Source organism: Bombus affinis, chromosome 9 (assembly GCF_024516045.1).
Source record: "Bombus affinis isolate iyBomAffi1 chromosome 9, iyBomAffi1.2, whole genome shotgun sequence".
NCBI classification, from domain to species: Eukaryota; Metazoa; Arthropoda; class Insecta; order Hymenoptera; family Apidae; genus Bombus; species Bombus affinis.
This window is the reverse complement of record NC_066352.1, coordinates 7,968,960-7,983,124: the sequence shown is the minus strand read 5'-3', so window position 1 is coordinate 7,983,124 and position 14,165 is coordinate 7,968,960. Positions and strand designations below refer to the sequence as shown.

Here is a 14,165-nt window from a genome sequence, read left to right as displayed (position 1 = left end):
AGCAAGCGATGATAAATTCTGACAATACGATAATACTCTGAGTAATATTCCGAGGGTTTGAAAGTAGCCTTTTGTTTTCAAAGACACGTCATAAAATTGTTCTCGTGTATTCTATTCCGTAGGAATAAACTTTAAACTTTAAGCTTTACTTTAATAATTAGGAAATTTTTCTTAAGAAACTGGAAACCGCTATTTAACATAATTCTTGTACAGCAATAAGCTTTGCTTCGATTAATGTTAATGTATAATTATATTGTTATCGGTGATATTGCAAGAACATTGCGGTCTTATCTCTCTTTTAATACAAAAATCATTGAAAATAGTTAATAATCGCTAGCTAAATAACAGACGATAAACTTAGGTATATTTGAAGGCATATTGAGAAAAGTTCATAATTAGTGAAAAACAATGATTAATTCTTTGTTGCGCCACTCGTGACTAACGACAATTACTGTAGATAAAATTCTCATTAAACAAATTTTGATGAAGCTAAAATGAAACTATTTCGATCCGCTATTCAAGTAAAGTAACTAGAAAAAAAGGATCAAATAATTAAGAATTTACTTAAGATAATTTAATTAAGAATTTAATTCAATCAATTTACTCTTTACAATTAAGAACGTATCAACCTTAAATAGTTTTAAAATTCTATCGACAATTTGAATTTTTTCACTTTGGGATAAGTAAAAGATAAAACACTCACGGTTTGTTAAAATTGAAATATGATGATGCATAGAATATATGTATATAGAAATGTTTTTCTAGAATTCCGTTGAAATAACTTTACCGAAATATGCACCACTCTGCGACGAAGCCAATGAATTATAAATTTTTATGACGGAAATATTAATTGTATTAACACTTGGAGGAAATATCAATAAAATAGAAAATATTAATTCATAATTTTCTATATGTACATAAATGTATACACGTTGTATGTACTCAATTCGACAATAACAAACATAGAAAAATGCGGTGATAGTATCATTTTTGTATAATATTATTCGCTTGCAGTTTTCAACGACATCGTTGGCAAAATACGCTGCACTTATCTTGCAATGTACGTAGAACACTCGTAAAGAAGGATTATTTATAAGTACTTAAGCTGTGGTATGATAAACAGAGATTTTAACATAAAATCTTTAATTTATTGAAAACTGGAAATTATTCGAAATATGATAAAAATCGTAAAATGTTTTTGTTTTAAACAAATAAACAAAGTTGAACTCTTATCGAGTTCTAATCTCTGCATAAGTATCAACAATCAATGATAAGCATCGCAATACTGATAAACTAATTATAACAATAATTTATAAAGTGTTTGAAACGTACTGTACAATTTCATTCCTTATGAGTGCCATTTACTTAATAAAATTAAGTTTTAGGTACAGTTAAGTTTGGTACAAGTAGGTATAATTAAGAGGGTAATTAGGTACGTCACTCTCTTACTGTAGAATTTCGTTTATTATTTCCATTATTACATATTCCAAAGATTCCTGGCAGATTGCTTTATGGGGCTGTAAATCTTTGTGAAAGTGTTGTAAATGCGGAATAATTTGAATGGTTCGCGTAACGGGACTTCCGCCTAGGAGAGTTGTCCGGATGGTGGACAGATGGCGCTGAACGAGGCTAATTCATACATAGATACGGCTACGTATATACACGTGATAGTTCCACGATACGACGGTACGGTAGACTTCGAGTCACGGTCGTCCGAAGTGCACGTGAGCTTCAAATGAACGGGAACTCATTTCATTCAGAAACTACGAAGCCGCGGTTCTACTAGCCGCGTCTCGAATCTGCACGTATATTACCCAGCCAGTGTCACAGGATTTGTGTTTCGTATTTGACTGATTAAAATGACGTTGCAAGCGATTAAATGGGAAAACGGCAAGCTGGAGATACTGGATCAGATATTGTTGCCGGCAATCTCCCGATACATCCCTGTCAAAGGCGTGGAGGATGGCTGGAAAGTCATCAATAACATGCAGGTACGTTTATCATGCAAACAGTCTGAAACTTTCGATCGTTTCTTCTTTTTTAAGAGTTAAGAGTTTAATTTTATAAAATATCAAAATTACTGTCTTTCATGGTGGGTTTTGCTCACGTCAAACGTAGGTTGTGTACGAGTATAATAGTGAGAGATATCGCATACAGTTGTACTTATTGACAAGCAATAAGAACTCAGAGTAGTTAAATTGTAGTAAACTGTGACAATTTAAGGCGATTCGCGCGAACGGAATTTTAATTGGAAGAATTAGTTGACTTAAATCATTCGTCGTATATGGAACAATTTGCCACTGTTTCAGTTAATAGAATTGAAAATGTTTTTGCATTTAATTGTAGTCCACTTTCTGTAATATTCATAGGTTCGAGGCGCACCAGCAATAGCTATCGTGGGCTGTTTAAGTTTAGCAACAGAGATTAGGAATGAAGAATATATGGACAAGAAGAGTCTACGACGGGATGTAGAGGGGAAATTGAATTACTTGGTCTCAGCTCGACCAACTGCTGTTAATATGAAAATAGCAGCAGATGAATTAATTCAGTTGGCTAATAAGCTTAGTAAAGATGAGACTGTTAATGTAATTGAAATGAAAGAAAGGTATAAGAATTGGTCTAAATCAAACAGATTAATTTGATTGCAATGTTGTTACTATTAATGATGCTTGTAGGTTTATCGCAGCCATAGAAGCCATGTTGGAAAAGGATATCGCAGATAACAAGGCCATTGGGGACTATGGAGCTCAGGAAATTCTGAAGAATGTATCGGGGGACAACTTCGTTAGAATCTTGACGCACTGTAACACTGGCAGTCTTGCAACAGCAGGTTATGGCACAGCTTTAGGTGTTATTAGATCCCTTCATAAGAGAAATAGTCTTGGTAACGTTTGCATGTTCTAGTCTCCAGCATTAGACAGGATTCGATAAAGTTATATAGTGTGTATTACTGTTACAGAACACGCATATTGCTCCGAAACAAGGCCATATAACCAAGGAGCGCGACTGACTGCGTACGAATTAGTATATGAAGATGTTCCTGCGACTTTAATTTGCGACGATATGGTGGCAGCACTGATGAAATCAAGAAATATCTCTGCAGTTGTTGTTGGTGCAGACAGGGTTGCTGCAAATGGCGATACAGCTAACAAAATTGGAACTTACCAGGTAATACGTGCTTCAATTATGTCCACTGGAATCTTTAAAATTGTTATAATATACTTATTTACTTTTGTTTCTTTACAGATTGCCATAGTTGCTAAGTACCACAATGTTCCCTTCTATGTAGCAGCTCCACGGACTTCCATAGACTTTACTATTCCTAATGGTGATCATATAGTTATCGAAGAAAGGCCAGAAAGGGAAATGACACACATAAACGATCAACGAATCGCGGCACCTGGAATACAATGTTGGAATCCAGCCTTTGATGTAACCCCAGCTAGTCTGATTAAAGGTATCATTACGGAAGTTGGGGTATACAGACCCGAAGATCTGATACAATTGAAGAACTATGAAAACTCATAAAGTATCGATTGATTACGAGCAAAGAATCTTCTGGATGCATTTATAAGAACGAATTAATCGGTGATTTCGATGTTACAACAAATTGTTGCCAGGCATTGTTTATTTAAATACTTCGAGTTATAATAAAATTGTTGCCAGATTACGCTTATTTGAACACGTTAAGTCTGATGGACGCAGCAAAATGTACCATGGATATACATATTCGTATTAAATGCCTTATTACTCCGCTGTGATTTTTATATATATATTTATAGTGATGAATATCTCAAACAAATAGTTGTATTGATATTGAAAAAAGAATCAAATATTGATCAAATGGATCATTGGCATAAAATATAAGATAATCGAAAACATTTTTTAATCATGTGTTCTTATAATTTTGCTCCACCCGAGTACCACCAGATGGCGCGAATACCTAAACTTCGACAATACAGTGCGTGGGATCGGCAACTTTCGATTTTCCAACGCGTAAACAACTTAATTTTGTCATAAAACGAATTTTACATAAGTGTAGATTACGAAATAGTTTTACGGAATACGATAAATAAATATATACTACAAATTTATCTTTAAGTAAAGCAAACTTTCAGAAATTCTCGTCTCGAACCACGTCGAATTCAAAATTACATTTTTTTGTTCCATTTTACTAATTCTCCTTACAAATTCATATTCCACGCAATATAATAATTTCTCATAAATGTACGAGAAACAACAAAAATAAATGAGTGACATAACCAACAATAAAAATATACGTTATAGAAACGAGAGAAGCCCATGGTATAAGAATCGATTTCTTTCATAATCGATAGGTCTCGCGAGTTGTGTGGCTTCTTGGCGCGATTTCTTGCAGACCCACTTTAACGTGACTAGTCGAGAGTCGCGATTTTGAACGGAAACAGTGGATTCGCGCGAACAGCGATTCCTATTGAACGTGATTTGCGGCGAATATTTATCGTTCGAAGTGAACGACGAATTCGACACTGGGTACACAGCTACGACGTGTGTAGTTCCTTTGGGAAAACTTGAGAATCTATTTTCGCCGTTGAAAGGCGCGCGGGAACGCGTTCGCCGCGGGTTTCTCGAGCCGTGATGCTTTAGTACGGTCAGTCTCTTTGCTTCGTGCAGAACTTCGTTGATCCCGGAATAGTTTCGTCGGTTGCTCGTTGAAGTTCTTCGCGTGGCTGTTGCACGGGCCAGTTTTCACTTGTTGCGAGCGTGTTCGTTCACGAATTCCGTCATCGTTCTGGTAATTCCAACCGCCGCGTAATTTAATTTTTCTTGGCGGCTCCTGCCTGTGTATCGATCGAGAATAAAGAGGAAGTATCGATAGTACAATAAAAAGTATCGAATTTCTCTTGAATCTCTTCGGTTCATTCGTTGACACGATCGTTCAACCTGGAAGCCGATACGGAGAACGCGGGGATGGATGTGACGGACGTCCTCGGTCCTGACGCTCCGTCGGCGAACGATAAGGATGTTGTAAACAACGACAACAATAATGGCACAAACGAGGACGATGAAGCGCCCACTGTGGAGGAGACGTACGAGGTCACCACCACCAAACGCAAGACCGTTCGGACGAGCTACAAGATCCAAGAAGTAAGTGACAACATGTATAAGTGACACGTGCGATTACAGTAACTGAGATTCGTTGCTGGCGCCCCTACGTGGGCGTTTATTACAAACGGTTGCGACGTTCTACCTCCACCGCCTTAAATTTTCGATTCTACCGTTGGATGCGAGGAAAGCGATGTCAATAGATAGTTTTATTAAAAAGTATTTCCACATGAGATACTTTTACAACGTTAGAAAGACATATGTATACTATATATTTCTTGTATGTAATGACGCGTTTCTTTAAAATATCTATGATATTTAGAGTTTTAATATTTCTACTTCATGGGTTTATTACAATAAGAATCACATAATTAAGTAACTAGCGTTAGATAAATATAGTAAATAACTTTGTTTATTTAAGTTGCTGCTATTTACTTAACATTTATGTAATGTTTAAAAAATGATACATGTTATATTTGGTTCATTAATATACTCCATCAATATCAATTGCCATAACCTCATCAACTTACAGATACAGCGATAGAATTTGGAGGAAGTATAAAATGAAGTGAAGAATCTGTTTATTTGATATATCCAACAGGACGATTATAGTTCTTTGCATAATTAATACAAAATGGACGTCAATGTATCGATAAACGACTAATCGATAGGAAGACATCGAATGAAGTGCGTGGAGATTTAAGACGGTTTTTTTTTTAGAATTCCATTCGTGCATGCCAAGAATAAACGCAGAGACTTGTGTTCGACTACGCTTGCTCGAAAATCTCGGTTCATTCTGATATTCGTCAAGGATAAATGGACTTATTTCGAACCGCGGATTTTCGTACGATTTACCAACTTTATTTGGCGCGTAACTTTATTCGGTTTCGTTGATGCCCGCGGCACCACTAACAATGAGTAGACCGCACACGACGCTACACTGATTTGTATTTCCCGCGAATACTTATTCTGAAAATTTCACGTGATTCTTATGTTATAACTAGACTGTGAATTTTTATACCTTTATGACGAATATGCAGGTGTAAAATGTAATTATGCAGAAATATATAAAACATCCAAAGTATATTGCCTTGGTTAGTTAAGATATCCTATCTATTATCTTTTTCATTCTTCAGGATGTAATGAAATATTTCAAGTTCATTGTGTTATTTACTTATTAAATAGTTATATCACAAAGGCTGTAAACTGTAACGAGATAATGATTAGATATTAAAATATCTCAGTTTACAAACTGAATAAAGAAAAATAACAATAGCAGAAAGAAAATGATAAAACTCTCGTTTTCCTCAATTTCGAAATGTTAGGACATTTTAATTAACGATAATTATGATATATTTTTCGTTGTAATATTTAGTAGTTAAACGATTCTGTATCATTTTTTAATTATATTTATAAACATATGAATTTGCATAAATATCGACAGTCTAATAATAATAATATTTGTTTTTATGCTATAATAATATTGGTATATTAGTATCTGATACGATACAAATTTTTGACGTTTCTTCTAGAAAATCTTAGACACTTAAATTGATGTCGATTATTTGTGGATTTTATTTGGGAATTAGGATTGATCGAGTCATGTGCAATTAACGAAATGCTTTATGGCTTGCGTAATAAATAAAGATAGAAGATATTGTCGAACGTAGGCGGATCAAAGATGCGATAAATTGAATAGTTATGAAATGCATAGGTCAGGTCTGAGTTTAATGGTTTTCTAATTTTAAAAGATAATTTTCAATGCTGTTTGTCAATTGGTTTTCTGAAGTGCGCTATCTTCTGTGAGTTTGTTTTGTATCTTTTATAAACAAATAATAGGAACAATAAAATGAAGTTATCGTCCTAAATTGGTAATTCTTGAAAATAGCACATTGCCATATTACCAGTAAGAGTGATCGATAAAATGGGAATAAACTTAATCGTATATATTGTTCAACATTTGCGCAAAACAAACTAAAATTTTTTAATATTGTAGATATATCTTTCCGACTTTTCTTCAATATTCCAATCACGCAAATATTTAAATTTCGACACACGAATTCGATACTTGCAAATATTTCGTAGCTTCGAAGTATTGGAATTTTTTCACAATATTTAGTAGTAGTAGTAGTAGTAGTAGAGATACTTTTTAAAGTATACAGGCCTTAAATTGTTGTATAATTAAATGCGAAATTATATTATTTAATTATGCTGATTATTTAATTACCATCAAATATTATCTGTGTGTAAAATTATAGGCCTTAAAAATACCATTTGCAGAAGTCTATATAAAGATAATTATTACTGATAATTCTATTGTTTTTATTACGTGTTAATGTTGGTAGTTAAAAGATTTCGATATTCGATAATTTAGTGCGACAGTTAGACTGTTAAGAATTCTATAAATTTCGGTCGTTGTTTGATAATATTTGAAACGAATCGAGATTTCACTGCACGTAATGATACGATCGAAACCCAACTTAGTTTACTCGAGCCCAATGCATAAAATCAGCGAAGAAAATCTAAACATAAGTTCTAAACCAATCGTAAACACCCGTCTCTAATTCTTAGATGAAATCATATCTGAATACATTAGCGCGATAATATCGCACATTAGTGCAGTTAGTACAATAGCAATTTGAGTTTGGATAGATTTCTTATCATGAATTTATAATAAAATTTCAAGATTTTATAATCAAATTTTAATTACTTTATTTTCTATTAATTAAAGATTTAAAGTCTTTTAGCACTTAAGATTTTTTAGAAACATTTATTTTTCATAACACAAAAATTGGAAGAATTTCTATGAAATGTTCAGGTATCCTTCCAAAACATTTTCTCCAGATCAAATTTGCTTTTAACAGAGGAAGGAAAATGCTCAATTTCATTCGTATATCATTTCATTAATCATTTCGAGTACTTTATCCAAAATTTCTACCGATATTTAAATCTTCACCCAAAAACCAATTGTAACACACAGCCATAAACCTACATTCTTTGTTTCCTCATATTCTAAACAGGCCGCGGAACATTAACAATAGAAAAAGAAACCTTGGTCTCCATTTATGTTTACAGACTGTTGGCAAAATTTACAGCAAACTCGACAAGAAACATTTTTTCCAATAACAAACGTTCTCTCGAAAAATCCAAGCAAAATCTTTCAAAAATAGAAACGGACGATCCAAGATCCAGAGACAAAGGGTTTCAAACGATTCATCAAAGTTGGTTGTTTCGTTCTTTTACAGCTCTAACGAGAAAGGGAAAGGGAACAGAACCAGTTCCGCGAAGTTGCCCGGTATTCATTGAGACTGTCGAGCTTTTAAAAGACAAAAGGGTAATTCGGGCACGAAATTAAATGGACGCGACGAGGCGACACGCCGCGACGTGGAATAAGAAAGATTAGTCGGGCGGCGTTTAATGCAAAATGAGCGGACAACGGGCGCGATTTACTCAGATTCTACGTCATTGTCGGTACGACGCGACGGTTTTAGATCTGGCAACGGACTCGTTTCGAACGGTGAAACGAAGATGGGGGGACGCGATGTAAATCCCGACCGATGAATGTCCGGCGAACATCCCTCGCGATTGGGACTTCCGATTAACGATAATCACCTCCTTCTGCTTCACGTCGATTCTCTCAGGTGTTGCCTCGTTTCGCGCAGAATTTGCTATAGCGAAATGGATTGTCTGTTGACTTTATATGTGTTTGCTATTTTTTGATTTGTGTCTTATGATTTTGTCTAGTAGAATTTGTATGCTGTAAATCTGATAGAATGCAGGAAAAATGTTTCACGAGGTTAAAATAAATAAGAGAAGGTATTAAAAATCTATTGTGTGTGTAATCTATTTTTGTTGATAGATCACCTGTAAGGAAGTTCTACGTTTTACATTTTGATATTAGTAGTGCAGCTCAGAGTGGAATCTTTTAGAGTATTTATGTTATTTGAACTCTATAGTAATAGAATTTTGCTCTCTTGAAGTATAAAGGACTGCAAATTTTGTGTACAGGTGGGAACAAAAATCAGAAATTAGAACATGTTCTTTTGCTTTATTTCGTTGAAGTATATGATGTAATCGTTACAGTCAACAGAATGTATATCTGTATTTTTAAAATTCTAATTTATTGAAGATAATTAATTCGACAGTTACACGGCAAATTATACGTTTCCATTACATTTGACAAAATTTCTAATTTCATACACTACCGCCTTTACATAAATCTCCCTTTTTAAAAAGTAACTAAATCCCATCCTTTTTTAAAAGATTCTCTTCCCGAATAAAAATATATACAAATTGCTCTCTACCGTGAAAGCAAATATTCACGATACAAAAATTCTCTCTGCACACTGAATCTTTCCACGCTTTCAAATTATTTTCTACATAAAGTTGGGATGCATTCAAACAAAACAAAACAAAAAAAAAAAGAAAAATTCATCGTGAAAACAATCATTCCATGGAAATACTGGAGAAAATAAGAGAATAACGTTTCGACGACAATAGAAAACGCCTGTACGGCGGAAAGGTTCCCAAAGCGATTTAAACGAAAGTAACGTTCGATTTCCCATTGCTTGATGCTGGTTTTACGAACCTTTGCTCGCGTCGATAAATATTTATTTAATTAAAGTCAGTCGTCGCGGGTACGTGCGGCATCTACGCGGAGGATTTCAATAATAACTCGCGTCGGAATCGGTTGGGCTTGGCAAGAGGATAATTTCAGCCGGCTGTCTCTCTCCGCCGGACGTTCCATATAGACGTGTCGAAGATAGACATAGTTTTGGCCGTCTTGAAGCATTAATCCCTGAAACACACGTGCGCCACGGGTGTAGCCTGCGCAGGCCTGCTGCTTCGAAGCCGCAGATAATTCAACTAAATCATTCTCATCGTTATTATCATTGTCGTGTCGCGAGGGTAGACGTTGAATTATCACCCGCATAAATTTCGTCGTTGCAAGGGGGATCCATCCGCTTTCTGTGAACGCTGAAATCAGAGAACTAACGAAACAGAACACTGAAATCAGAGAACGAATTAACATTAGCTGTGCTCCAATACTGATCGCGACAGGGGTAACCCGTTTCCGGTTTGCGTAGCGGATGACGTATGGCGTGTTGGCGGTAGCTTTGTTTTCATATGATAGTGTTGTTTCTGAAAAATTTGAGGCGGTTTAGCGTTCGGTTTAAATTTGGACCAAGGAGATATTTGCAGTTGTTTGCGTAATAGTAGATGGACGCATGGGTTTGATAATACTTGGAAATCTAACGGTAAATGAGGACTGTTTTCCTCTTGCGAATGTTCTATTAGATTTTTTGGAATATCAAGGGAATAGTACAGTTGCTCTAAATTTCAGACGCCTATAAGTTAGCATTTTAAAATGATTTTATAATTTTAAATGATGATGCTCCTTTTCCTACTTTCTCCTTTTCCTATATTCTCGTTATAGGGTTTTACAATTCTTATTATAATAAATTGTGGTTATAATATAGATTTTTAATTCTATAGCGTAAAGGAAATGGTATAGTTTCATCGAGTGATTGAAATTGAAATCGCCAGAAATAAGTATTTTATGCTATCTTCAGAATATCGTTCTAAGTTTTTTTACAATTTTACATACTTTCAGATCTTTCAATAGTTGAAATAAATTATTCCAAGAACACTATCATAAGAAACTATATTTTTCAGTGAGTCTTACACATCCCTTGTATCATACAGAGAAATAAAATGTCTCAAACATCGGATCATTAATTCCTATAAACGAATGATTCAAACGTTGATTGAGGCGCGGAAACAATTACAGAGGATAAACGTGAGACGTAGTTGAAGGGGTGTTGCAATTTGCGACTTGAATCGTCGTCTGGGAACGAATGAGAACTGATAATCGTCCTTTTGTTGCACAGATGACACTGCTTAAGTGGAATAAACAGGAGCATCGTCGAAATCGGCGACTGCTTTCGCGAAAGAGCAACTAGGAACGAAGAGGAAGATCGTTTTCTTTCCTCGTTCGTATCGGTCGATAATCGACTTAAAAGTGGCAGGTCGATCCGCGGATTGAATAAGTCGATAAATCGTCGTTAATGCGCTTCTTGCGAGCGGGAACGGATTCGAAAGATCGAACGTTCGCACTGACTTGCTTTTAAAATAGAACCAAGGTCTGGGCGAGGCTTCGATCAGCTTTCGTTTCGTGGATCTCAACATCTGTTAAAAAATATATTTCATTCAACAGAATTGCGTTTTAAGTTTAATTTTTATTTTTTATATAAATTTTATGCTATATGGCGGTAGACCAAAAGATTTGGAATCGAAAAAAAATGATGTTGCTTCGATTTGTCGTCGTTCTGCCGGCTCGGCAGACGAATTTCCAGAGATTATTTAATAACTCACAAACTGTTTTTCGTTTCATTGGTAGGAAAGTGGAGGTGGAATTAAAAAATGAGTGTTGATTATAAAGCGAGCCGTAAATATTTGGAGGTTGATTAAATTTTGGATCAGTCGATGCGATAAAACAGGTTTCAGTTGAACGTAGTTTTTAATATATTCGGACCCAATAAAATTTTAGCTACATTCGTATTTCTATAGAAAAGATATTGAATCTATCGCAATGTATTCCAGTAGAGTTATTCGTATATATTTTTAATTCCGAAGTAAATGTTCCATAGTTAACGTTTACAGCTAATTGGAAATCGCTTTTCCCTAAAAGTTACAAGATCGATGAACCTGCTATTCTACACGAATAATTTTTTCTCTTATTTTCAGGAATGCGAAAGACAATTATAAGAAACCAAATAATTTTCGAAATTATTCTCCTGTAACAAGTATCCTAATTACTTACTTAAGGCAGTCTACGTTAGTATACTTAACCCAACAGATTCGAATCATAAAATAAACGTTAGTTTCAATGTCTCCGTATTTTCTATTTCAAGCATCCATAGTTTTAGAGAGATCCAGTCTGCAAAGTGATTTCCTTGATAGCGGCAAATCCTATGGTCGGCGAGGAGCAGATTGCCCGAGGAAATTTATTCAAGCACGTGCTACCCGGGACAAAATACCCGGCAATTTAGTTGATGCGCGTTATATCCACGTTTAGATGTAAATAAAACGATGTCAGGTTGGTTATTAATTCGGTCTAAAGGTAAAACACGTTGCATTTACGAGCTGATGCTAAGCTGTGTGATCTTCGCAGATCATATTCATTTTTCCTAACCTTTTGTCCTACACTTTATTCGTCTTTCGAATCAGCGGATCGCATATTTCGTGCACAATGGCAACAGCATATTTACAATATACTCGTTCGCGCGTATTCGAAATTTTCGCGAATTTTCACGATGGAAAGTGAGATGAACGGGCGAACGAGAACACGGAAATTTAGATTACTGGCAACGCTAGAAGCGTTGAAGCGTAATCACATGAAACTGCGCTGTATATCCGCGGCCGTATGCTTTACAACGCGCAAATATCCGGATTTTGTAGCTGGCAAACAGGAATACTCTATTCGTTGTCGTTAGATGTCCGTAACGTATTTGTAATTTTGCACAGCGGCAAAGTAGACTTTTTCCTTTTTCGTCTGGATGAGACTAAAAGGGAGTAGTTTCGAAAGCAATTTGTCTTCTGACGATTTAATCTTATATTTTTAAGAGTAAGAGGAAAATTTTAAATTGACTAATTTTACGGATTTCGAGCAAAAGGAATTTTTAAAAAATACTTTGAAAAATTTCCTAAGTTCTTTGTTAAAAAATAATAATAGTAGTGACACTAGTATTTAGTATTTTCATTTATTTTCAATTGTAAAAGGAGGAATATGGTTGTTTTGAATTATTCTCGGATCAATTTTGCATGTTTTTAAATAAAGGAATTTTCGAAACATTTTTAAAAATTTATTTTAATTTTCTTTCTATGTATTTGATATTTTATATCGATTGTATTATAAATATTTTAATTGACAATATTATAAGAAGTATAGTACCAGAAAGTTTCAATGATGTTAATAGACAATTTCTTGCGGAGAAACCCTGTTGTGTAGCCTATTTTCTTTCTTTGTTTTTGACGAATAACGTTGTTCATTGTTTCTAATACCATGAAGTTTTCACGAATACTTTTATAATAATATTTAACACTGTGCTTGTTACATTCGGTGACTCTTTACATAAACCAGAATCCATCCCTCGATCAAGACGACCACTAGCTGTGCAAATATAATTAGTCGGATCGCAATAATCCAAAGGAACTGTGATAAAACTAAGCATTTTTATTTTACCGTTAAGGCCCTTAATTGTTATAAAACATTTTCAAGTCGAGACGTTCCTTATGGTTATTGTTCAATCAGATAAAAAAGGGGAAAGTTGGGTTTTTCCCATGTTCAACGGTTATTTCCACCCGCAAGCGACCAGTGATGAGCAAACCCCCAGAAATAATTTTCCTCTGCGACAGCATCGTCACCACACTTCACTGGTTTGTTATCCTTAGATCAGTCGACATTTCTTGACTGATTTTTATCCGTTGATCAATCAATGTCTTCACTGGTTTTCGTTCATTGATTAGTCATCAGTTGTGACTTACTATTTACACGTCTCTGAGAATGCGTCTGTACGTAGGACGCGTGGCTATTTATATCTACAAAGTTGTTGGAATAAAGTATATGTTATAATCTGTTACCTCAGTGTTACAAACAGTCAACCACCTCTATTATCTTAAATGGAATAGGGGATCGACCAATTCGTAGCGTCGATTATCGAATCGTAACGAGAATTTACGACTCTCGTTGACGCGATCTAGCGCCAACGATCGAACAGAGCCATTGCTTAAACAAAAAGTTTAACGTACGAATGAGGACTAAAAATGTTTGGAAGATCATACTGGAAATATTGATGATGTTTTGATATCCCAGATTCACTCTTTAAAATAGACGCTAATGAAACGAAAATAGTTTTCAGTACTCTAAACGATAAGCGGGTATTACAAACATTCTGGGACCTATTTGCTGATGTACTTTAATTATTATTAAAAACTAAAAGTAAATATGCCAACTTTTTTTAGTACTGATTAAAGTATACAATTCTTCTAGCAATGAATAATTAAAGCTCCGAATTAGA

General features: G+C 34.9%; 2 protein-coding genes across 14 annotated transcripts in view; both read left to right on the top strand.

Moving 5' to 3' along the window:
• The first annotated feature begins 1,658 nt into the window (after nt 1-1,658).
• Nucleotides 1,659-3,889, top strand: LOC126920020 (methylthioribose-1-phosphate isomerase). 2 transcript variants are annotated; one of them, XM_050729872.1, is made up of 5 exons: nt 1,659-1,991; nt 2,370-2,605; nt 2,676-2,830; nt 2,960-3,168; nt 3,247-3,889. In XM_050729872.1, exons 1-5 carry the CDS (start codon nt 1,860-1,862, stop codon nt 3,526-3,528), a joined length of 1,014 nt encoding a protein of 337 aa, XP_050585829.1. In that variant the 5' UTR covers nt 1,659-1,859; the 3' UTR covers nt 3,529-3,889. The 2 variants fall into 2 exon arrangements, with proteins under 2 accessions (XP_050585829.1, XP_050585828.1); XM_050729871.1 differs by having other exon boundaries at nt 1,663-1,991; nt 2,676-2,884.
• Nucleotides 3,890-4,450: 561 nt separating this feature from the next.
• LOC126920015 (tropomodulin) overlaps nt 4,451-14,165 on the top strand; it is a 118,819-nt gene continuing 109,104 nt past the window's right edge. For 3 of the 12 annotated variants that reach the window (XR_007711863.1, XR_007711864.1, XM_050729850.1), the window contains exon 1: nt 4,451-5,127. Coding sequence is in view for 8 of the 12 variants with exons in the window: in XM_050729850.1 (XP_050585807.1) it covers nt 4,951-5,127 (177 nt within the window). In the remaining 4 variants the exon portion in view is untranslated. The remainder of the gene's footprint in view (nt 5,128-14,165) is intronic. The other 9 variants (XR_007711865.1, XR_007711866.1, XM_050729853.1 and 6 more) reach the window with 8 other exon arrangements.

Coding starts and splice junctions, on each gene's coding strand:
- LOC126920020 (XM_050729871.1), top strand. CDS start 1,860: ATGACGTTGCAAGCGATTAAATGGGAAAACGGCAAGCTGGAGATACTG. Junction 1,992..2,369: donor AAGTCATCAATAACATGCAG/GTACGTTTATCA, acceptor TAATATTCATAG/GTTCGAGGCGCACCAGCAAT. Junction 2,606..2,675: donor GTAATTGAAATGAAAGAAAG/GTATAAGAATTG, acceptor TGATGCTTGTAG/GTTTATCGCAGCCATAGAAG.